General features: G+C 53.4%; 2 protein-coding genes across 6 annotated transcripts in view; both read left to right on the top strand.

Annotated features, from left to right (window-relative positions):
- The first annotated feature begins 4,240 nt into the window (after positions 1 to 4,240).
- FOS (Fos proto-oncogene, AP-1 transcription factor subunit) lies at positions 4,241 to 7,008 on the top strand. The gene is made up of 4 exons (XM_054200563.1): positions 4,241 to 4,558; positions 4,985 to 5,230; positions 5,373 to 5,480; positions 5,606 to 7,008. Exons 1-4 carry the CDS (start codon positions 4,418 to 4,420, stop codon positions 6,212 to 6,214), a joined length of 1,104 nt encoding a protein of 367 aa, XP_054056538.1. The 5' UTR covers positions 4,241 to 4,417; the 3' UTR covers positions 6,215 to 7,008.
- A 3,084-nt stretch (positions 7,009 to 10,092) lies between these two features.
- The window catches only part of JDP2 (Jun dimerization protein 2), a 57,541-nt gene continuing 46,176 nt past the window's right edge, over positions 10,093 to 21,457 (top strand). For 2 of the 5 annotated variants that reach the window (XM_054199462.1, XM_054199461.1), the window contains exons 1-4: positions 10,129 to 12,203; positions 12,969 to 13,068; positions 13,188 to 13,614; positions 16,739 to 16,846. Coding sequence is in view for 1 of the 5 variants with exons in the window: in XM_054199459.1 (XP_054055434.1) it covers positions 13,047 to 13,068 (22 nt within the window). In the remaining 4 variants the exon portion in view is untranslated. Of the gene's footprint in view, positions 12,204 to 12,968; positions 13,069 to 13,187; positions 13,615 to 16,738; positions 16,847 to 21,457 lie in introns of all 5 variants that reach the window. The other 3 variants (XR_008466086.1, XM_054199460.1, XM_054199459.1) reach the window with 3 other exon arrangements.

Below are 21,457 nucleotides of genomic sequence, written 5' to 3'. Positions count from 1 at the left end.
GCGGTGTCCCGTCTCTGTCGCACCGCCGTGGCACACGAAGGGACGGCGCCGGCAGCAGCAGGAGAACTTTGCACTTGAATTACTCTGGGTTATGAACCCTCACTTGTAGGGCGATGGCTGCTGGCCCGGCCCTGGGGTAATGCGGTGCGGAGGAAGCGCCACAGTAGGCGAAGCTGCCTTTTGGAGCTGCTGGATGAGAGCGGCGTGGGGTTTTGTCAGCGTGTGGAGCAAGGTCCAGCAGTGCCTGGCGAGCTAGCATCCACCACAGTGCAGGTGAAAGCAGCAGGCAGAGTGGTGAGAACGGGTGGGAGGGCTCGACGGCGTCATCCATAGTAATTGGCGGCCGGTGGCATGTGGCTGCGCGACCACGAGATGCCGGGATGTCTCCGCTTGCAGTGTTTATTCTTTAGGATGTCCCTGTCACACACCCAGCTGCTGTGATTATTAATTACTATTTATACTTTGCTTTGGGTATGCACTGCATTTTAAAGACCAGCAGAGGTGGGAACCCTGCCTTCCTGGAGGCTTCCAGGCTAGGTGAGAGGCAATAGTTGCTGGGTGTCTTGGGGGGAAGCTCAGCCCCCCCCCCCCCCCCCCAATAACGTGCTAAGAGTCCTTCGTCCACCTCCTGCTTCCCAGCCACATCAAGAGAGGGAGCAGGCCCACACCACTGGCTTATCAACACCCTTTCCTGCTTTTCCATCCCATTTGCTCCTGAGACCTGCAACATCTGCCTGGCTCTGCAAGCTTCCCTGGGGCCAGGTGGATGGGGGGGCTCCCCTCATGCCACACTGGGAGTGTATGTGGCAGGGGACACTGGGAATGGCAGGTGTGCAGGTGTGTGCAGGGTAGTTGCACTAATGCCTCCGGAGCCTGCCCATGAAGTCTATACCGCAACGGGGGTTCAGGCATGGATCCTCTGATGGTATGGACAGGGCGCTTGGCCAGGCAGTGATGTCTTCTCAGCGCAGAGGAGTATTTTACAGGGAAGAACTACTTTTTGATGCCTACAGGAGTGTCCCCTGTGTGCTGGCCCTGCCGCTGGGCTCTCCCCACCAGGTCTCGTTCCCAGCCCAGCAGCCCCTGATTATCTGGAGGCAGACATCTGTCATGGCGCATGCGTGGAGGGGGAACGTGGAACCATGCTGCGGTCGGTGCTGCTGACAGAGGGTGGGTCAGGGCTGTCACACGGCTGCCAAAGGGCCACGCTGCTGGCATGAACTTTCCCCTGGTGAACAGCCAAATTTAGGCACAGCCATCTCCTGCCCCCGAAGCGTGTTTTGGCTGTGCGGGTGGCACCAGCCCGCATGCCTCAGGCGCTTCTGTGCTGTGGTTTTCCCGGGCTCAGTCGCAAGCTCAGCTGAAGGAGGGGTGTGAAAGCAGGGCCAAGCTCCCACTCTGGGGCTGGGGAGCTCACTGCTCCCTTGTAAGCCCGGGAGCTGCAAGCCTTCCCACCTTCCTGCTTGGCGGGAGGAAAAGGAGGGGCCAGGCAGGTGGAGGGGTCCTGTTGGGACCCAGAACAAGATCCTTGTTGGATGGGTGCTCTCCTTCTGCCCTGCCAGCGCCGTTGCCATGCCCAAGTAGTGCAGTGGTCATGGCCTCTTCTGTCTGGCCAGGCATCTGGGAAGAGCCATCTCCCTGCTGGTAGTGGTAAGCAGCCACCTCCTCCTCGCCAGCACAGAGCCCAGCCATGCTATGGGCTTGCCTGGAGTAGGGGGAAAGGGTCATGCTGGGACGGGGGACCCCTGCCCCTGGGCTGGGCAGAATCCCAGTTCTTACAGTGGTGCCCTACAGCTGAGGCCCAGCCGAGCACCTCCAGAGCCCGACAAAGCCCTGCTTGTACATGTTTAATAATGTTGTAGTGCTTGATGGACTTGTGGTCTGTTCCTCAGATCGTGATATTTTGGAAGGGATGAACGCCTCTGCGTGTTCCTGGCTGGCGAGAGGGGTGAGGAGCCTTCGTCAGCCTTCAGCAGCACAGTGGCGAGGGCAACCCCGTCACCCGGGCAGGAGGGTTTGCGCTTTGACTCTGTTCTGTCCCTGCGGTACCGCCTGCTTCCTCTTTTTTTTCTCACACACGCTGCGGTAAAACTGTGTGCACCCCGCTTTTGGAGCAAACAACAAACCCACGTCATGTGTTTTCGCTTTCTCTGTTTCCTTGCCTCCACATGTTAGAAATGTGCAGCATCCGTGCACTTTCCGTTTGGTACAAACAGAGCACGCTCGGTCGCCAGCGGAGATGGCAACAGACGGTTTGCATGGGCGCCACAAAAATATTTTGGGCTTTGGTGAAGCGGGTCCCCCTCCCTAATTTCCAGACGCTTCTGTTGGGGGGAGGGGGGAGCAGTTTGGCTAGAGGAACCCTGGGGCCGTTTGTGGACAGCAGCAGGACTAAGCAGGGATTTTCTGAAACGTGCCTGGCAAATGTCTGGGACTTGAAGCTGTGTTGGAGGCTCTCGCCCATTCTGGGCACCAGCACGTCAGCACTGGCCCTGCTGGGGACGTGGCCGCAGAGGTTTGGCCCGCTGCTCGGCTGCTGGCTGGGATGGCGGGGTCGTGGCTTTGCTAATTTGCTGGCACATCCCTCCTCCAGGCAATGCTGAGGGGGGACCTCCTTGCCTACAGCCTGGGGCTGCTGAAGAGACCATGCTTGCCCCACTGCTTTGGCAGCCAGCATGGGGGGAATGCTGGCCGGGGCAAGGAGCCCCCGGCAGCACAGGGACCTGGGGTGGCAGATGCCTGCCCCAGGAGGAGGCAGCCCACTGGCCGGTGCTGAGTTGGTGAGAGGCAGCACTGGCCCCCGCGGGTCCTTTCCCAGGGAGCGGTGCGGGCCGTGAGCTGCGGCAGTCCTTGGCTGTCCCCTCCGCTCTGACGGGCAGCTCAGAAATAGCAGCTGGCCCAGTTCTCCCGCCCCCGTGGCCCAGATCTCTAAGAACGGAGGTTGCTCGCGCAGCAACAGCAACAGCAGCAGCAGCAGCATCAGGCGCTGCATTTAGCCCATGAGCTCAAACAGCGGGAGAGGCTGCCAGCAGGATCCCAGCCTGGCTGGGTGACGCTCCTGCTTGGAGACTGCGCTGCAGGCTCTGTTTGTTGCTGTAAACACGCTCGCTGCTGCAGCTTCCCTGTTACTATCTATAGCCGCGATCTCTTGGCTCCCGTGCAAGGCGAGTCTGCGGTCTGGCTCCCAGCTTAGCCTGACCTGAGCCAGGGCTGCCTGACATCCCCGTCGTGGGTGGGTGTCTCCGGGCTTCGCTGCAACAAAGATCAAAACAAAACCCAAACTGGAGGAAAGGACGAGCCTCACCCCTCGCTCCTCGACGGTGGTTTCCCGGTGGCCCCTTGCCCGTGCCCTTGGCGGGCGCCCCAGCACTCCCAGGACGCCGCTCCCCAGCTCTCCCGACCTTCCTGGGGGGCTGTGGGCCCCCCCAGGCTTCCCTGGCAGGGCTTCCCAGCGCCCCGTGCCATTCCCCTCGCTCGCCACTGTAGCTCTGTATCTATCGTAGACAAGCGATTAGTGCCACGTAACGCCCTCCCGGCTGCGGGGAAGGGGGTGGGTCAGCCTCTCCGCACCCGGGCCCCGCCGCGTCCCCGTGCCCACGCACCGGGGTTTTACTTTGCGGTGCGAAGCCCGCGCCCGGCCCGCCGCGGGGCCCGGCCCTGCTCCGCCGCCTCCCTCGGAGCACCGCGCTCGGGGCTGCGGGGCGTGTGTGAGTGTGTGAGTGTGAGTGTGAGTGTGTGTGTGAGTGTGAGAGACACCCGCGGGGGCAGCGTTGGTGCGGGGTCCCGCCACGCGTGGAGGGAGGGGGGAGGTGGGGGGGGGGCCGTCCCGTCGCGTCGCGTCGCGCCCGGTCCCGTCCCGTCCCGTCCCGCGCGCCGCCCGCCGCACTTGGCTGCAGCCCTGGAGCGCTTCCCGTCAGTCACGCCCCCTCGCACAGGATGTATCCCATATAAGGATATCTGCGTCAGTGGGTTCCCGAGCCCGGCCGTACCACTCCTCGACGGGGGGGGGGAACCCCGCCGCCTTACCCCCCCCTTTCACCTCGCGCCGCCCGCGGGGCTCTCCCCGTCCCGGCGGCCGCTTTCCGCCCCCGGTGGCGGCTCTCTCCGGCGGGAGGCGGCGGCGGGCGGCCCCGGGGGTGGCCTCGGGGGCGGCGCGGGGCGGGTGCGGGGCGGGCGGTTCCCCCCCGCGGGCGCGGGTGGCGCGTCCCGCGTGACGTCGGCGGGAGGGTATAAAAGGGAGGCGCCGCGCGGTACTCCAGCAGCAGAGGCAGCCCCGGCGGTGGAGAGGAGAGACGCGCGGCGCGGACCGGACAGAGGGACGCACGCAGCCGGCCCCCTCCTCGTCTCCTCCCCAAGGGCACTCCGCCGCCACCGCATCGCCCCGCACCGCCGGCTTGCGCCATACCGAGCCGACGACATGATGTACCAGGGATTCGCCGGAGAATACGAGACGCCCTCCTCCCGCTGCAGCAGTGCTTCCCCGGCCGGGGACAGCCTCACCTACTACCCCTCCCCGGCGGACTCCTTCTCCAGCATGGGCTCCCCCGTCAACCCGCAGGTGAGGCGCCGGGCACGCCGGCTGCGCCCTCGCCGCGGGGCGGGAGCACTCGGGAGGGGGACGGGACGGGACCGCGGGACGGGAGCGGGTGGAAGCGGACGGGCTGCGACGACCTGCCCCCGGGTCGGGGACCGGGCGTGGGGAGCGTCCCCGGTGCCGCGGAGGGGCGGGAGGGGGGAGCCGTGGCCCGGGCCGCGCTCTGCGGCGGGTGTGTAAAGCGGCTTCATTGATAAAACGCGAGTTCATTGAGGAGACTCCGGAGCAGCGTCTGCGTCAGCGCGGACGTCAGAGATATTTATAACAGGCCGCTCTCGTGTGGAGCCGGCGCTGGCAGCGCGGCGCCGCGGCCGGCGCGGCCCCGGGGGCGGCGGGGAGCGGTCCGGGCGCCCCGCTGACGGCAGCCCCCCCCTTCCTTCTGTCCCGCAGGACTTCTGCGCCGACCTGGCCGTCTCCAGCGCCAACTTCGTGCCCACGGTGACAGCCATCTCCACCAGCCCCGATCTGCAGTGGCTAGTGCAGCCCACCCTCATCTCCTCGGTGGCCCCCTCCCAGAGCCGCGGGCACCCCTACGGTGTGTCGGCGCCCGCCCCCGCCGCCTACTCCCGCCCCGCAGTGCTGAAGGCGCCGGGCGGCCGCGGACAGAGCATCGGCCGCAGGGGCAAAGTCGAGCAGGTGAGTGGGGACCGGGGTTATTGGCGGGGTATGGGAGGGGGTGTGTGTGTGTGTGGATGTGAGGGGCATGGCCGGCGGGCTGCCCCGGCCGGGGGGGGCACCGGGCTGGCAGCGGGACTGAGCGTCCTCTCTCTGCCCACAGCTGTCCCCAGAGGAGGAGGAGAAGAGAAGGATCCGCCGGGAAAGGAACAAGATGGCAGCGGCCAAGTGCCGCAACCGGCGGCGGGAGCTCACTGACACGCTGCAGGCGGTAAGTGCTGCCCGGCAGGCGGAGGGGGGGGGGGGGGAGAACCAGGAGGGGGAGGGTGGCAAGAAGGGGGGGACTCCAACCGGGGGTGACGCCGGCTCTGGCTGACAGCCCCGCTCTCTCTGCAGGAGACCGACCAGCTGGAGGAAGAAAAGTCTGCGCTGCAGGCGGAGATAGCTAACCTGCTGAAGGAGAAGGAGAAGCTGGAGTTCATCCTGGCAGCCCACCGGCCCGCCTGCAAGATGCCCGAGGAGCTGCGCTTCTCTGAGGAGCTGGCGGCTGCCACCGCGCTGGACCTGGGCACCCCCAGCCCCCCCGTGGCCGAGGAGGCTGCCTTCACCCTGCCGCTGATGGCTGAGGCGCCGCCGGCCGTGCCGCCCAAGGAGACCGGCGGCGGCGGGCTGGAGCTCAAGGCTGAGCCCTTCGACGAGCTGCTTTTCTCCACGGGGCCGCGGGAGGCTTCCCGATCCGTGCCCGACATGGACCTGCCTGGGGCCTCCTCCTTCTACGCGTCGGACTGGGAGTCGCTGGGCGCCGGGACCAGCGGTGAGCTGGAGCCCCTATGCACCCCTGTGGTGACCTGCACCCCCTGCCCCAGCACCTACACCTCCACCTTTGTCTTCACCTACCCGGAGGCGGACGCCTTCCCCAGCTGTGCTGCCGCGCACCGGAAGGGCAGCAGCAGCAACGAGCCCTCGTCTGACTCCCTCAGCTCCCCCACCCTCCTGGCCTTGTGAGGGGCTCCAGCATTGACTGACCTGCCGGGCCCCCTCCCCTGCCCCTCCACCCCCCCACGGACTTGCCGCTGCGCCCCATGGGGCTCCCCAGGCCTGGGGAGGGCCCTGCCACCGCCACCCCCCACCCCCCCATCTGGCTGGGTGCCCCGGGGCCTGGCAGAGCGCCCTGTGCCGAGGCCTCGTACCTCTTCCAGAGATGTAGCAAATCGCATGGAATTTGTCTCGTCCCCAATGGCCCATCCATGAGAGCTGGTAGTCTGTAGCATGTCCCACATGGCTGGGTAGGTGACTCCCTCCCCTCCTTAGTATCACTAGCATTAACTAATTAATCTCTTGGTTTTAAATGATTGGAATTTAACCTGGTGCTGGGTATCTCCAACTCGTATCTAGTGCAGCTGATTAACAATAACTACTGTGTTCCTGGCAATATCGTGTTCTGATGACTTAGCAATGACCCATCTTACGTGGGGGGAAAGAGACTCTATTTTATTTTCTAGTAGGTAGATAAATAGCTATATCCATGTACTGTAGTTCTACATTGATGTTCATTGTAACTTTACTGATCATGCATTGTTGAGGTGGTCTGAATGTTTTGACATAAGTTTTCCATGAAAACGTTTTTATTGTGTTTTTAATTTATTTATTAAGATGGATTCTCAGATATTTATATTTTTATTTTATTTTTTTCTACCTTGAGGTCTTTTTTGACATGTGGAAAGTGAATTTGGATGAAACTTAAGCATTGTTTGCTTATTATTGTTCAGAGACATTGTCAATAAAAGCATTTAAGTTGACTTCTGGAGCTGTCCTTGTGTTACCTTTTGCATTGCTTCCCTGTGACCCTAAAGGGGTTCCCCAGCCTCTAATTTAGGCTGGGCTTTATAAACTGCAGACTGGTGCTGGCTGCCTGGGGCATAGGGCACATCGGGGTGGGAATACCAGTAAGGTCAGACCTGTCCTTGCCCTGGCATTAGTCAGGGCTGGCTGTGGCTACGCCCTTCCCACCCATCCCGATGGGCAGCAGCATCTCTTCTTACGGCCTTCTCCATCTGATCTGTCTGGATCTGGTCCCGTTTTGTGCCTCTGCATGTCACCTGCTGTGGCCTTTCAGGGACAAGCTGTGGAGGCCTCAGTAGAAAGGAGGTAAAAAGGGCAGGTGAGTTCATGCCTCTGAATGAGGGAGGCCATCTCCAGGCTGGGGGCCACTGTATTGTTTGTGTGTGCCCAACAACCCAACCTCCTCCTGCCTGTGGAGGAGTGGACATGTGCCCTGGGACTTGGTCTGGCACCTCTAGGAGCAGCTATGGCGTATATTGCCTTCTGGCTATGGTGGGAGGAGAAATGCTTACACACTTTCATCTTACTTTGGGCTGAGGGGTAAGAGGCAGAGTGCTGACCCTTCCCTTGCCCCTTGTTTTCTATTAAAGCTAGTCCAGTCCTTGTGTGAATATCAGTTATGGCAAACAGCCCCATCTGCCATTGGAATAGCATGCTTCCCCGTGGGGTCTGTGCAGCGTGGCCTCTCCTGCCTGAGTTAGTTCAGAGGGGCTGCTACCACCTGTCATTCCTGCTGTGTGTGCAGTGACACATGTACCCACCTGGCAGGACAGCAGCAGAGGGCAGGTCACCCCTGTGTGCAGGGCAATATTCTGCTCCCTCCCTAATGCTCACATGTGAGGAGTCCCATAAGAGCAGTGAGGCCTCCCCAATGGCCTCCAGCCCTTGAGGACTCCTTTCTTGAGGTGGAGGCAAAGATGCCACCTGCCCTGGCATGTGTGTCCAGCTGAAGGCCACCTTGACACTCTGCTCTCAGGCAATCTCTGCAGGCTGGAGGTTTCTCCGGTGTTCAGGGCTGGGTTTGTGTAACTCCATGTTTCCTGGTTGCTGCAGCAGGCTCTGCTTTCTTCACCCCTTCCCTAATCAGAACACGCACAGGATGTATCTCATCTCAATAGGGTGTATTGCAGCTTCACGGCTTGCTCAACAAGGCCTGCCCTGTGCAAAAGCAAATATTACGCGTGCGGCTTCCCGTCTTTCAACATTAAGCTGGAGGCAGTGCTGACAACTGACAAAGACTGACCCCACTTGCTACTGAGATGCCACCCACAGAGAAGCAGCTACTTTCACATCGCCACTCGAGTTTACAAGGGCAACACCCAGGAACAGCAAATGCACAGTAGCGCTGACCCCTGAAGCAGTCACGTAGGTGTAGCTGCAAGAGAGGGAGACTTGCATGACGAGTAACTCCGTGAAGTCAGTAAATCTGGAATCACAATGTACCTTCTGCTGAAAGACCGTCAGGTCCAGGGCTGGAGAATTCAGAGGTCTTATGAGAGCCCACACACGCTGTTGAAATCACCAGCCATTCAGCAGAGAGGCAGACAGGAGCAGGGGTCTATAGAGTCCCAAAATACCACACAGTCCCCTCAAAGCAGGTGGAGTGATTCTGGTTGTATTATCTCTCACGATGGCTGAACAGGTTAAAGCAAAATCCAGTGCTGAATTCTGAGAGATAGCAGTCCCGCAGCCCAGCTGAGGCTTTTCCTTCTAACAGCAGTGACAGCAAGTGCCAGGTCTGAGTGTCAGCCCTGGCATTTGTTATGCAATGATGCCAAACTCAGGTGTGGCACTACATGAGACACAATACTTTTAACCTCAGGCTCCAACCCTACTCTTTGCCTTCAGTCTGGGACGATCCAGGATTCAGGATGTGCTAGGTCAAATTTATGGCGTGTTGTGGATATGACTTATCTGCTTCCTAGCATTTGAGAACTCTGTAGTGAAATCTCACTCAAATCAGTGGGAATCTCGCCACTAACTTCAACAGAGCCATGAGAGGGAGTAGCGCACCAGTCTCTGCTTGGAACGGATTACATGCATGTGCCTCAATTATAAGCTGTATCTGATACATCTCACAGATATCAGTACAGAGCTTTGTGAAACAAAACAATGGAATGAGATAAGACAAGCAGGTAACGCTTGCATTATTTCTGACTCCTCCTGTGCTCCTGGTCCTATTGAGGGCAGTACTGTAATTAATTCTTAGAAATGACACTGCAACACAACGCAATGGGAATAGTGGAATTGTTATTGAGAATTAAAGTAGAGCTGCAAATTGGAATAGTGGAATTGTTATTGCGAATTACAAAAAGCAGAGCTGCAAAACGACACGAGGAGCCTTAAACACGTTTGTAGTAGAAAGAAGAAGGGCTGCGTGGCAAAGTAACCTCCGGGGACAGGAGGGGGCTGCGGATCCCGGACCGCTTCCACGCTGACGGCAGCTGCAGCCCCGACGCGCTGCTCTGCACCCCCCTCGCCCCGCGCCTCCAGCGCTCCTGCCCCGAGGCCGCGGCGGCGGGGCGGCCCCTCTCCCCGCAGGCCGGGGGCGAAGGTCCCCGAGCCGGCACCGCCGCCGATACCTGAAATGACCGCGGAGCTCTCCAGCATCGGGCCAGCCGCAGCGCGACCAGGCCGGGGGGGGGGATCTCTCTCAGGGAGCCGCCGCCCGCAGCGGTTCTGGGCCGCTGACCGGGAGCGGCGGCGAGAGGGGCGGCGGGAGTCGCTCCCGGAGGGCCCAGGCGCGGCTCCCAAGCCCGCCCCACCGTAGGCGCCGCCGCCCTCCTTTCAGGCGGCCCGTGGTTCGCCCGGGCTCCACGGCCCGGCCGGGCCGGACCCCACCGCGCCTGCGCGGCCGCCGTCCCTCCCCGCCGCCCTGTTTACTGTTTGGTTGCCAGGGGCGGCGGGGGCGCGTCAGGGACGTGACGTGACGTCCCACTCCCCGCGGAGAACGCTACGAGCCAACGCCATGACGCAAGCGCTTCCGGCCCTGACCATATATGGCTACAGCGGTGGCGCTCCTTCTTCCCGTCGGTTGGCGCGTGCGGCGCTGCGGCGGGAAGGTTCCAGAAGGGGAGGGGGTGGCGCAGCGCGCGAGGGCCCAGCCGTTGGGCCCAACGGCCGGCGTGCGGGGCGGGCGGGCGGCCGGCCGCGTTCCTCAGCCTCGCCCGGCCGCGTTCCTCAGCCTTGCCCGGCCGCGTCCTCACAGCCCGGGGCCACCGTGTCTTGTCCCCTGTGTGGGGAAGGCGTGAAGCTGGTGGCTGAGCTCCCTGTGGGTGGGCAAGGTGGTGTGAGCTCTGCTAGCCCTCCTCCAGCGCTCCCGTTCCCTTCCAGGGGGGTGGTTGAGGTGTCAGGAAAAGGTATGGTAGCCACCCTGGCTCCCTGCAGCACTGTGTGCCGAGTCCCAGGCGGGTGTGCACCAAACAGCTTGTAGCTGTTGCTGTCCTTAATTGGACTTCCCTAGCGTCGCCTCTCCTGGAAATTTCCATCATCAGCTCTTAGCTGGAAGAATTGACCTGTGACGGTGGAAAATTAAAGGTGGTACATTTCAACTTAAAAGCTGCTTGACTGAGGCAGGTTATTCTACCCCTATGCTCTGGTGAGACCCCACCTGGAGTACTGTATGCAGCTTTGGAGCCCTCAGTACAAGAAGAACACGGACCTGTGTGGAGCGGGTCCAGAGGAGGGCTATGAAGATGATCAGAGGGCTGGAGCACCTCTCCTATGAAGATGGGGTGAGAGAGTTGTGATTGTTCAGCCTGGAGAAGAGAAGGCTTCGGGGAGACCTTACAGGGGCCTACAGGAAAGATATGGAGGGACTTGTAGTGAGAGGGTGAGAGGTAATGGCTTCAAACTGGAAAAGGGTGAAGAAATTCTTTACTGTGAGGATGGTGAGACATTGGAACAGGTTGCCCAGAGAAGCTGTGGATGTCCCATCCTTGGATGTGTTCAAGGCCAGGGTGGATGGGGCTTTGAGCAATCTGGTCTAGTGGGAGGTGTCCCTGCCCGTGGCAGGGGGGTTGGAACTAGATGATCTTTATGGTCCCTTCCAGCCTAAACCATTCTATCATTATATTTTTTTAATGTTATCTCCATATGGAATTAGATGAACGAAAATAATTGCCATTTTTTTACTGCAATTGAAGTATCAGAGCTGCCCTGTGAAGCCTGACCTCAGTGTAGCTGGTGACCAGGCACCTGTATCCTTGAACACTTGTTCTGCCGGTTCTCTTGTCATTTGTTTTGTTGGTGCTCTGCCAGTAAATCTGACTCTTGCTTTCGGTCAAAATAGAACAGGAAGCCTGCCACAAAAAGTTTTTGGAGCCAGTGGACAGTCAAAAATAAATGGGTTGTTCAGAGGAGATAAGGTTCTAGAAGAAAATTAAATCAGTATTTTGTTCTGTGCTCACTGTAGAGGAACTTGGGAAGATTCCTGTGCTTATACTCAATTTTGTGAAAGACTTATCAGAGGGTATGTCTCAAGCTGAAGTGTCTGTAGAAAAGGTTATGAAACAAATAGCTAAAATAAAAAGCGCTGAACAGTTGGACTGAATGATGTTCATCCAAGAGTTCTAAGAGAAGTCAAGATTAAAATAGCTGAGGTGCTTACTAATGGTTTGTGTAACATCTCATTTAGAAGCACTTTGATAACAGAGAATGGGAAGCTGGTTAATATGCCAATTAAAAAAAAAAGTGTCTAGAAGATTTCTGGAGAGCTGCTGAGCAATGAGCCTGTTATCTGTACCAGATAACTTAATGAAAGCAGTTTGAAAAGGCAAACTAGTGGGCACAGGGAGAAAATGGTGTACCAGAAGGGCTGGCAGGGCTTTTCTAAAGAGAAGTCCTGGCCTCACATGTTGTTTGGAGCCCTGTGAGGAACCAGCAAAGCATGTGGACAGGAGAGATGCAGCTGATGTCATCTACTTGGGTTTCTAAAAAGCATTCAACAAAATCTGCCAGCAAAAGCTTCTGAAGAAACTGTGGAGTAAGAGGAGTAGTTTTCACTTGGGTAGATGATGTTGGGTTAAAAACAGGTTGCTGTAAGAGAGCAAAATATCTTCTCAGTGAAAGGAGTCACTACGTGAAGTTCCACAAGGATTTGAATTGGAGCCTGCGGTCTGAGAGGAACTTCAGTAAAACTTCACAATACAAAGTGAGTAGGTGATGCAATTTGATATACATAAATGTAAAGTGTTTCAAACAGGAGATAAACAATCCTAACTTCAAATATCCAGGAATGGCCTAGAAGCTGATTTGTCACTTAGGAACAAGACCTTGGCATAATAATAGATCTGTGAAAAATCTCAGCTCAAGGCTTGGTAAATGAGTAAATCAAATACTAAGAGGTAATAAAGACGAGCTAGGCAACAAAGCAGAGAGCATCATTATGGCACCGTGTAAATCCGTGGTGTGCCAGTGCTTTGAATGCTTTGTACAGTTCTGATCTTACCTTCAGGAGGACATAGAGCACTGTAATAGGTGCAGAGAAGTAAATAGGTGTTCTGAGGTGTGGAACAACTTCTGGGTGAGATACAGATGAATTCACTAGGACTCTTCAGCCTTACAGAGACGCAAGTGAGGGCAGGTTTCTTTCAACATAAGAATAATGTGCATCAGATGAAACTTGGGGGACACGTGGGATAAACCCAAACATAACAAGGTTGCTCATTCCATATTGTTGTTACTTGTTGAAAACCTTGTTTTTGGGGATGCTACAAGGTGGGGGGGGGCGGGAAGGGGGGTTGAGCTGAAAAGAAATCCAGAAAGCAAACAGAAGAAAAAGCCAATGAGGACTGTTAAATACAAAAATAACCCCTTTGGCTGTGGAAGTCTTGATTTTTGTAAATTTATGGGACCTTGGGGAATACTGCGGGGAGGCAGCACTACACTCTGACTTTGTCCTTTCAACCTTCTTCAGGTGGTTGCTGTGAGATAGTGTCAGAAGACTGTGGCTGATAGCAGAGAGGGGGAAAAGGTGTGCTTGATCTGATCGACTATGACTATTCCTATGTGGGTTTGTAAGTATTTATCTGAACTTTTGCTCTTATTCTGCGCTTCCTTATTGTAATGGTATTTGAAATTTGTTTAAATTACCATAAGATGTGATCTCACATGTCCGTGCTTCTCATCCGTTCAGATCTTTTGCTGATAAGGTTGTTCTTTGACGCTGCTTCCGGCAGGCTTTCCAGACATAGTAGGTAGCTGGTGACCCGGTGAGGTGCTGAAGTGAAACTAACAACAGTCATTCTTCTCATTTGGAAACAGCGGATGTCCACCAGGGACCTGGATATTATATCAACAGGATATCATGGGAAAACAAAAGAAGGTCATAACTAGCATGTGGACAAAGTATCTTTATTATTTCCAATTATGGAGCTCTTGTTCTGTTCCCCCTCCTGCATCTTTGGCCTGCAGAACAACAGATTTTCAGCTCCTCTTCACTGATTATATTTGAGCTCTGTTTTTATACAAATGTTTTGTAACTTGATCCTGTTGGCTAAAGACAACCAGCTGCAACATTAAAGGAGTCATTTTAATTCTGATTGCATTGCATCTTCCATTTGGTAAGGATTTAGTTCCTTTTAAATAGCTCATCTTAAATCTTTTCATGCTAGGGAATAAGGGAAGTGAATCTAACTCATAACACAGTATTTGTCTGGTTTTGTTTGCAAAACTAAATATTTGTTTTGAATAGGTAACAGTATTGTAAAGGCCATAAAATACAGTAGCGGTGTCAGTCCTAAAGCATATAATCTGAAATGCACAGGATTTAGGTATTACCAGGTTATTGGGGTTTTTAAGTAAAACATTATTTTGGCACTGCTCCGAAGTATAGTGGGTGCTTCAGTGTGAGAATGATGCAATTCCTGCTATGAAGTGTTTGAACTCTAATTGTAGGAGAAATGACAGTTGCTGGTAGCGCACGGTAGAAAGAAGGACAAGCTCTGTTACAGCATTTAAGCATGTGGTATGGCAATTGAATTAAAATAGTAACGTAACCTAATGATGATGTGTCACTAACCTCGAGGACACTAAGGAAGATAAACCAAAGTAATGTGCTGTCATTACATAAGAGTGGAGTGCAAAGCCAAGAATGGCGTTTCGGCACAGATAAGGATTTTACTCTGAGACTTTCAAAGAATTCAGCTCTTGACAGCTCAGGGCCTCCCATTTCCCCCCCCCCGCTTTTTTTTTTTTTGTTCTTTTTCTGCTGTTTGTCAGCAAGTTCCAGGTGCCATAAGCCTGGCTATGTCTGTGTTGCTTTATCAAAGGGGGTACGTAGCAAGATTGAGCTTGCTTGAGGACTGCCGATTTTTCCACCCTGCTCTACTACACAGTAATACCCTGGTCCCTGAAACAGTCTTGGCCTGTGTCAGCTAGCAGTCTCCCAAGATGGTGTGTGGGCATAGTTCAGAGGGTAGCGTGTGTCCGATGAGCAGTAGGCAAGACTATGTGAAACCGCACTCCCCCTACTCTGCAGGGTCATCCAGCAATATCCTAGCAGGTTTCATCCTATCAAACACAACTCTGCTTTGGCATATGACAAGTCCTTTAGCTTCATGCTGTAAATCACCCCTCTAGGCTACAGCACAGCCCTCGTTTCGTCAATTCTGGATGTTTGACATAACACCCCTGAAGTAATACTTAGAGCTACGGAGGCACCACATGTAGTTCAGAGATGACAATGGCCAAGTGCTGCGTAGCATGGATGTGGTTAGTGTATGGCCTGGCCCTTCCACCACAGAATAGTTCCTGGCCCTGCTTCATTTGATATTGTAGATGCTGCCTGTGTCACCAATCTATAAACAAGCTCTGTCAGCTTAGAGGAGGATTTACCTCTCACTGTAAGGGTTGTGTAAGGTGTTCAGTGCTCCCAAAGAAATCCTGATGACTGCAGTGTTTGGTAAAGTACCCCCAGATCATCTTAAATATTGGGTGGGATTTAAGGGAAACATGAATTAAAGCTTTTCACTGAAAGGTAGATATGTAACTGTAATTGGAGACAAATACAGTGAAATAACACACAAGAAACATGTTACTCTGTCTGGTTGTTTATCTCCAAGGTCATAGAATCATAGAATGGTTTGGGTTGGAAGGGACCTTAAAGATCATCTAGTTCCAACCCCCCTGCCATGGGCAGGGACACCTCCCACTACATCAGGTTGCTCAGAGCCTCATCTAGCCTGGCCTTAAAAACTTCCAGGGATGGGACTTCCACCACCTCTCTGCCAGTGTCTCACCACCCTCATGGTGAAGAACTTCTTCCTAATATCCAGTTCAGTCGGCAGGCTGAGCTGAGGGGCATGGCAAGCTGATGGAATGGTTTCCAGAGCTTTTAGAACTGTGGAATGATACTCATACAAGGTAATTCCCCCAGAAAGGAATGTTCCTGATTAGGAACACTTGTAGAGTATACATTAAACTTTTCTCAAACATAATTCTCCGTTCCTAGGGACCCTACTGAGGGCAAATGCTTCACTGGGTATGGATCCTGGCTTTTAGTTCCAGCACATTTAGTCAAGACCTGAACTTGTAATCACCTTTCTTATGAAGCTCATTTTGTTGTAGCTTTAGTTCTTGTTCTAGAAGGGTACAAGACTCTTGCTTGTTACACCAGAGCAGGATTAACATGGCTTCTTGATAAACCTGTCATATAATGTAAACATAAGTAATGTTTCCCAAGAATTGAAATGTTTAAATTTTTTCCATAGTTTTTAGACCCTATAGTTTGAGAAACATTTTACTGCGTATTTTCATGCCAAAAATAAATGCAGCTTCCTTGATGATTCCTTATAGAGAGTAGACATTAACATGACAGTTCGGGAGTCGGCGATGCCTGTGTGTTTCTGATCAAAGTGCCAACCAGTTCCATTTGCTGTATATATGGAGTTGATTATAATACCATGCAGTCAAACCCCAGCAAAATCTCCTTTTTCCAAACCACTTTATGACCAAAGTCTGCATTATTTTTCCCCTCCGTGCTGTGTTGTCACTTGCTGTTGTAATATCAGACATTGGCTGCTGCTAAAGGCCTGAACTGTTGCGTGCATGTGAGAATGATTATCACAGCTAATTTAAGGCACGTGTAGTTGCACAGGGAATGACCTCACAGCTTCCAGTCTTGTCATAAATATAGCTTAATTACTGGATATTGCATGACAGATTGTGCCCTGCAGGTGATCAGGCACAGAATGTGGTAAAGACCAGCTCTGACTCTTAACCAAAGGTTTGTATTTCCTTTCAAGATACATCATGCACTGAAATAATCATCTGTGTTTATGAGGACAAAGTATTTATTATATAATGATTTTCACCTGAGGGTCTCAGAGCTCCTTATGGGCACTAATGATTGAAGTGTTCTGTTCTAGTCTGCAGCTTACCATGAGCCGTTCAGAGCAGCATCTGAGTACTTTCCCATTAACCTCAAATGTGACTAATACGCAAACGTGTGGTTTGTTCCCCTCTCGTCTCCCCGGCAGATTCTGTGATGCAGTGTGTTTGTGTTACTGGTGAAAGCAGCATAGCTTGCAGTCTGGAGGGGCCTTAGTCTCTAGGGAACTCATTCTCCAAATTTGGACAGGTCCTTGGAAAATGGGATCTCTTGAGTGGGCAAGCATTACATTATTGCAGAGTCTTTTTGTGCCAGAGGGTCAAGAGTTGTTGCTACAGTCTATCTTTGTGTTTCAGGAGACCATTTTTTTGATGTGCTGGTGCCAGGCCACTGAGTGCCTTGAAGGTGTCAACCTTGGCTTTTCACCGACTCAATTACCTGTCCCCAAGAACCATATGAAGCAGGTGAAGAGTGTGATCCTATCTTAATAACCAGATAAATTGAGGCACTGAAACTACATTTTCAGAATAGCTTAAGTCAGTCTACATGTGTGGTCCTGCTATCTTCTCAGCTCTCATTCATGTGTCTCTATTTCCTTCCTGGCTTCCACACAGTTACTTGTCTGACCTTGCAATGAAATGGTTCAGGAAGTTACACTGGCACAACGAATGTATTTATGTGGGAGGGTTAAGTTCCAGCTGATCTGAGTCCCTGACCAAAGTTACTGCAGGATCAGTCAAATGCTAATACCAGAGCAATGGAAGAGGCAGACCTTGTAGCTGACAGAGCTGTATAAACTCCTGTGGAACAGCATATTGAGGGTGTAAGTGATTTGCCTAAATTCAGTTTGGAATACTGACTCTTCTGACTGTGCTAAAATCCTAATGTTTTACCACGAAGGTCGTCAAACACTGGAACAGGTTGCCCAGAGAGGTTGTGGAACCTCTAGCCTTGAAAGTTGTCAACACTTGACTGGCTGAGGCCCTGAACAGCCTGCTCTAAGTGGCCCTGCTTTGAGCAGGGTTGGGCCAGGTGGCTTCCAGAGACCCCTTCCAACCTGCATGATGCATCGAGTCTATGATTGGTGGGATCGGTTGAATCCAGGAGAGTAGAGGAGTAATGCACTGGTGGTGTGTGTGGAAGCAGCTGAGTGGTAACACACAGGGTTTGTGGCAAGCAGCTACTCCAGATGTATGAAATGTCTCTATGTATATGTATGAGCATCTCTAAGATCTGGATGACGTGCTCTGACAGATGTAACTAGCAGTTTAAAATACGCTCTTTGCTGTCTGTAGTGGGTTGCTAGCTCTCCCAGGTGACAAAAAGGAGGCTGTGCGTAGCTTCCCCCATCCCCAGTGCTGTTAGCTAACCAAGCGACTGAGGAAAGGGGCTTGTGCAGAGCTCCCCAATGCCCAGTGACAAAGGCTGAAGCTCCCATTCCTTTCTGCCTCTGCTGGAACGGGTGTGTTAACCCAGGTCAGGAGAGAAGGGTGGACAGACTGGCATGGGAATGCCTGAAACCACCCCAGCCGGTTGCATCAATGCATGAGCCAGACCCCTGAGGCAGCACTTTTAGACTCAGCCACCTCTAAACCCAGGTCTTTGGGGTCCCAAGACTTCCATTCGCTGGGGTTTCTTTCTCCCATGTCTGATTTTCCATATGCATCATCGGTGGATAAAGTGCTGTAGCTTAAACCAATATGCCATAGTTTTTACTGGAACTGACAAAAGTGTGCAAATGTCTTTGTGGCCTTGGTGTTCAATTTCATGATGGATGGGAGCACAATCCTGAGCTGTAGCAAAGCTGTCTGGTAAAATGGCTGCCCATGTCTCCTGGGTTCTTGCAGTCCTCTGCTGGTCCTGTGTCAGTGGGAGAGTTTTGGTGCACTATTTCATCATCCCAGTGCCTGGAGTCATGTGGTTATGTAAGAATTTAAATTTCGGTTTTTGTTAAGCATGTGTTTAGATCTCGAGATCAAGGAGGAGAGTTGGGCAATATGAACCCTGTAGCCCCAGATGCTTGAAGCAACAAGCAACGTTCAACGCTTACAGCAACAATATCGAGCCGATCTCAGGAGTTACTGGGGATGTGGCTCACGGGCTGGCACCAGTGGGTGCAGCCGGCTGGGCAGCCCCCTCCACCTGGCTCCCCGGCTGAAGAAATTCCCCCAGTCTCTCTGTGCCTCGGCCGGATCCCCCCACAAGTTCTCTCCTGAGAGCCCCGCTCCTGGCCGCTCCCGGCCAGGGCTCTTCCGGCCGTGCTCTGTCCCTGCCCGGTAAGAGCATCCCGCAGTGCCCTCTGATGGCCGGTGGCTGGCCGGGTCCCTGGCCTGCTTCCCTGGGCTGGGCACTCGTAACTGCAGCCCTGGGCGGTCCTGGCATGTTTTTACAGCCTTGCAGGAATGCTGCTGGTCTGGTGGGTAAGTCTTCATTCCTCGCCTTTCACTGCTCCCTGCTGGTCTCCAGGAAGCTGAGCACTGGGGGAGAAAAGCAGAAGCAAGGAGTTTAGTTGAGGAGTGTTGAATGAAGATGCTCTGACTCCGGAGGTCATTACTCCAGCCCCCGTCTCAAACCAGGTTGAACAAGAGCGTGTTGCTCACTGCTTTGTCCAGTTGGATTTTGAATGTTACTGGGAATGGAGGTTCCGCAGCCTTGGATAACTTGGTCCAGTGTTTGAGCACCCTCATGGTAAAAAATCAGGATCTTGGGGACATGCTTTGAAGAGTTCCCCTGCTGCGTTCCCAAACTTTTTACAAATTCCAAACACTTTTTCAGTAAAGTGGCTCCTCAGGCAGGTGGCACCCTGTACTGTTGCATACAGTTATTCTCTCCAAGGCGGGTGATTTTGCATTTGATTTATTTTTTTTAACTTCATGATGTTCCTATCAGCCATTTGTCCACCCTATTGGGATTCCCGTAAGTAGTAGCCCTACTCGCTAAGTATATCAACCACTACCCCTGATTTGGTATTGTGTGTGGCCATATGCTTTGTCACATCATTCAGGGTTTTAATAAAGGCATCACAGAGTATTGGCCCTTGGTATTGACCCTTCAGAGATGCTGCCTAACTCCACTGCCTGTCAGTTGCACTTTGTAACTGCTGATCAGCTTTGAGCTTGGTTGTCTAGCCAGTTTCCAACCAGCCTCATTATTCATGTACCCAGTGGCTGTCTCACTAACTTGGCTATAAGAATCCTAGAGAAGATGGCATTCTGAGCCTCGCTGAAGTCAGTCTAAATTACGGGCTCAATCAGAACCAAAGGGCTGATGTTCCATCCCCAGTGCAGCAGCCTGCTTTGCCAGCTGCCCCAGGCAGACCCTCCAGTCCTCTCCACAAAACCTCTAGCGCAGTCACTCACCTGATCCCATCTCCCACCTGCACTGATACTGCTCTCAGGCTGCCCTCCTCGCGTTTGCCCATCTGCTTTGCAATGATTGCTGAGCCTCACAAGGGTGCTTCCTGGGGAAGGACCAGGTAGGCAGGTCGACTTTTCATGGAACGGACAGGTTGTTGATACATGGTCAGACTTGCTGTCAGAATCCTTTGCCTTGCTGCGTATCTGCTGCGCAGTCTGATAATTGAAATACCTTTTGATGAAATCTTGTTCTTAATCCTCTCAAATATGTACGTGTGCTGATATTGAGTCTAGTTTACCTAATGAAGCTTTGGATAGAGTGGTCTGTTCCTGTAAACACCATGCAGACCAGAGGCCTGGCAACCTCTTATCAGATTTTGCCCTAGGTAATAGTAAAAAGTCTGAGAGAGACTGTGGGACTGGGATCTGGCACTTGTGAAAAGTGCTGAAGACTAAAGCACAGCACAACAAGGAGCTTGGACTCCCACAGGCTATGCCAGCCGGGGAAGAGCTTTGCTTTTGTTTATTTTACGAAGTCTGTTTTTTGACTCTTTGAACTGTATTCTGCAGGAAGGACTCGGGCAGATCTTGGGCTGAGCTTGTCTCGGGCCAGTGACAGAGCCCAATACTGAACAGTCAGCAGAGGCCACGTCCTTGAAGGAACGTGTTGCTGTAATTACTGTGCTGGCAGAGGGTGTTCAGGTGCCGCTGGTGCTGAAGGGCTCTTTGGATATAGAGGAGGCTCTAGAGCTTGTTGGATTCAAACATTGCGCTGTGTATAAGTTGAGGCTGATTTCTAAAGTAAATAAAAAGGTAGGAAAATACAGCCCTAGTGGAAAGTACCTCAGAACTTTCTGCACTGCTACTAAATTACTTATGTCTTTGCTGCAAAATGGATAGCAAGAAAAAAATCCCTGTCCACATATGGCTTATGATATTTATTTCTGATCTTTTGAAGTCAGAACAGAAACCCCTGTGTGATGAGAAGGGAAGCTGGGAGTAAGACTTGGATAAGAGTTTGGGTAAAGTGTACAGTAGAGCTTCCTGCTCTGTGAACAGCAGCATTGCAACTGGTTCTTCAAAAGCTAGCTAGTCTTTACTCCTTGCACAGTGAAGGAGGGAAGGCAAGTTAGAAGTCTTCTGAACCCAGCACTGATCAGTTGCTGCTGCTTCTATCTCTGATGGCCAGGACTTTTATGTGGTTGAAGAGCGGGCAGGGGACAGATGTTGAGGACAACTTGGAAATGGCTGTGGAGTGCTGAGGAGGTAAGGCACCCTGAGGCAGCAGTGTTGCAGACATGCCGGGTGCAGCATTCGAAGGGCAGCTTCCTGAGCCCGTAAAGGTCTGTCCAAACCCACATGGCCACTGTGTGATAGGTGCTGCAGTGTTTTTTTGGGTCTACAATGTCTGAGCATTTCCAGAAACACGGAATCACGGAATCTTCAGAGTTGGAAGGGACCTCTAGAGATCATCTAGTCCAACTCCCCTGCTAGAGCAGGATTGCCTAAAGCACATCCCTCAGGGCTGCATCCAGGCGGGTCTTGAAAATCTCCAGAGAAGGGGACTCCACAACCTCCCTGGGCAGCCTGCTCCAGTGCTCTGTCACCCTCACTGTAAAGAAGTTTTTCTGTGTATTTGAACGGAACTTCCTATGTTCTAGCTTGTGCCCATTGCCCCTTGTCCTGTCGCTGGGAACCATTGAAAAGAGCCTGGCTCCG

This window comes from Rissa tridactyla, chromosome 4, assembly GCF_028500815.1.
Source record: "Rissa tridactyla isolate bRisTri1 chromosome 4, bRisTri1.patW.cur.20221130, whole genome shotgun sequence".
Classification (NCBI taxonomy): Eukaryota; Metazoa; Chordata; class Aves; order Charadriiformes; family Laridae; genus Rissa; species Rissa tridactyla.
The sequence above is the reverse complement of the archived record's forward strand: the minus strand, read 5'-3'. Positions and strand labels throughout refer to the sequence as shown.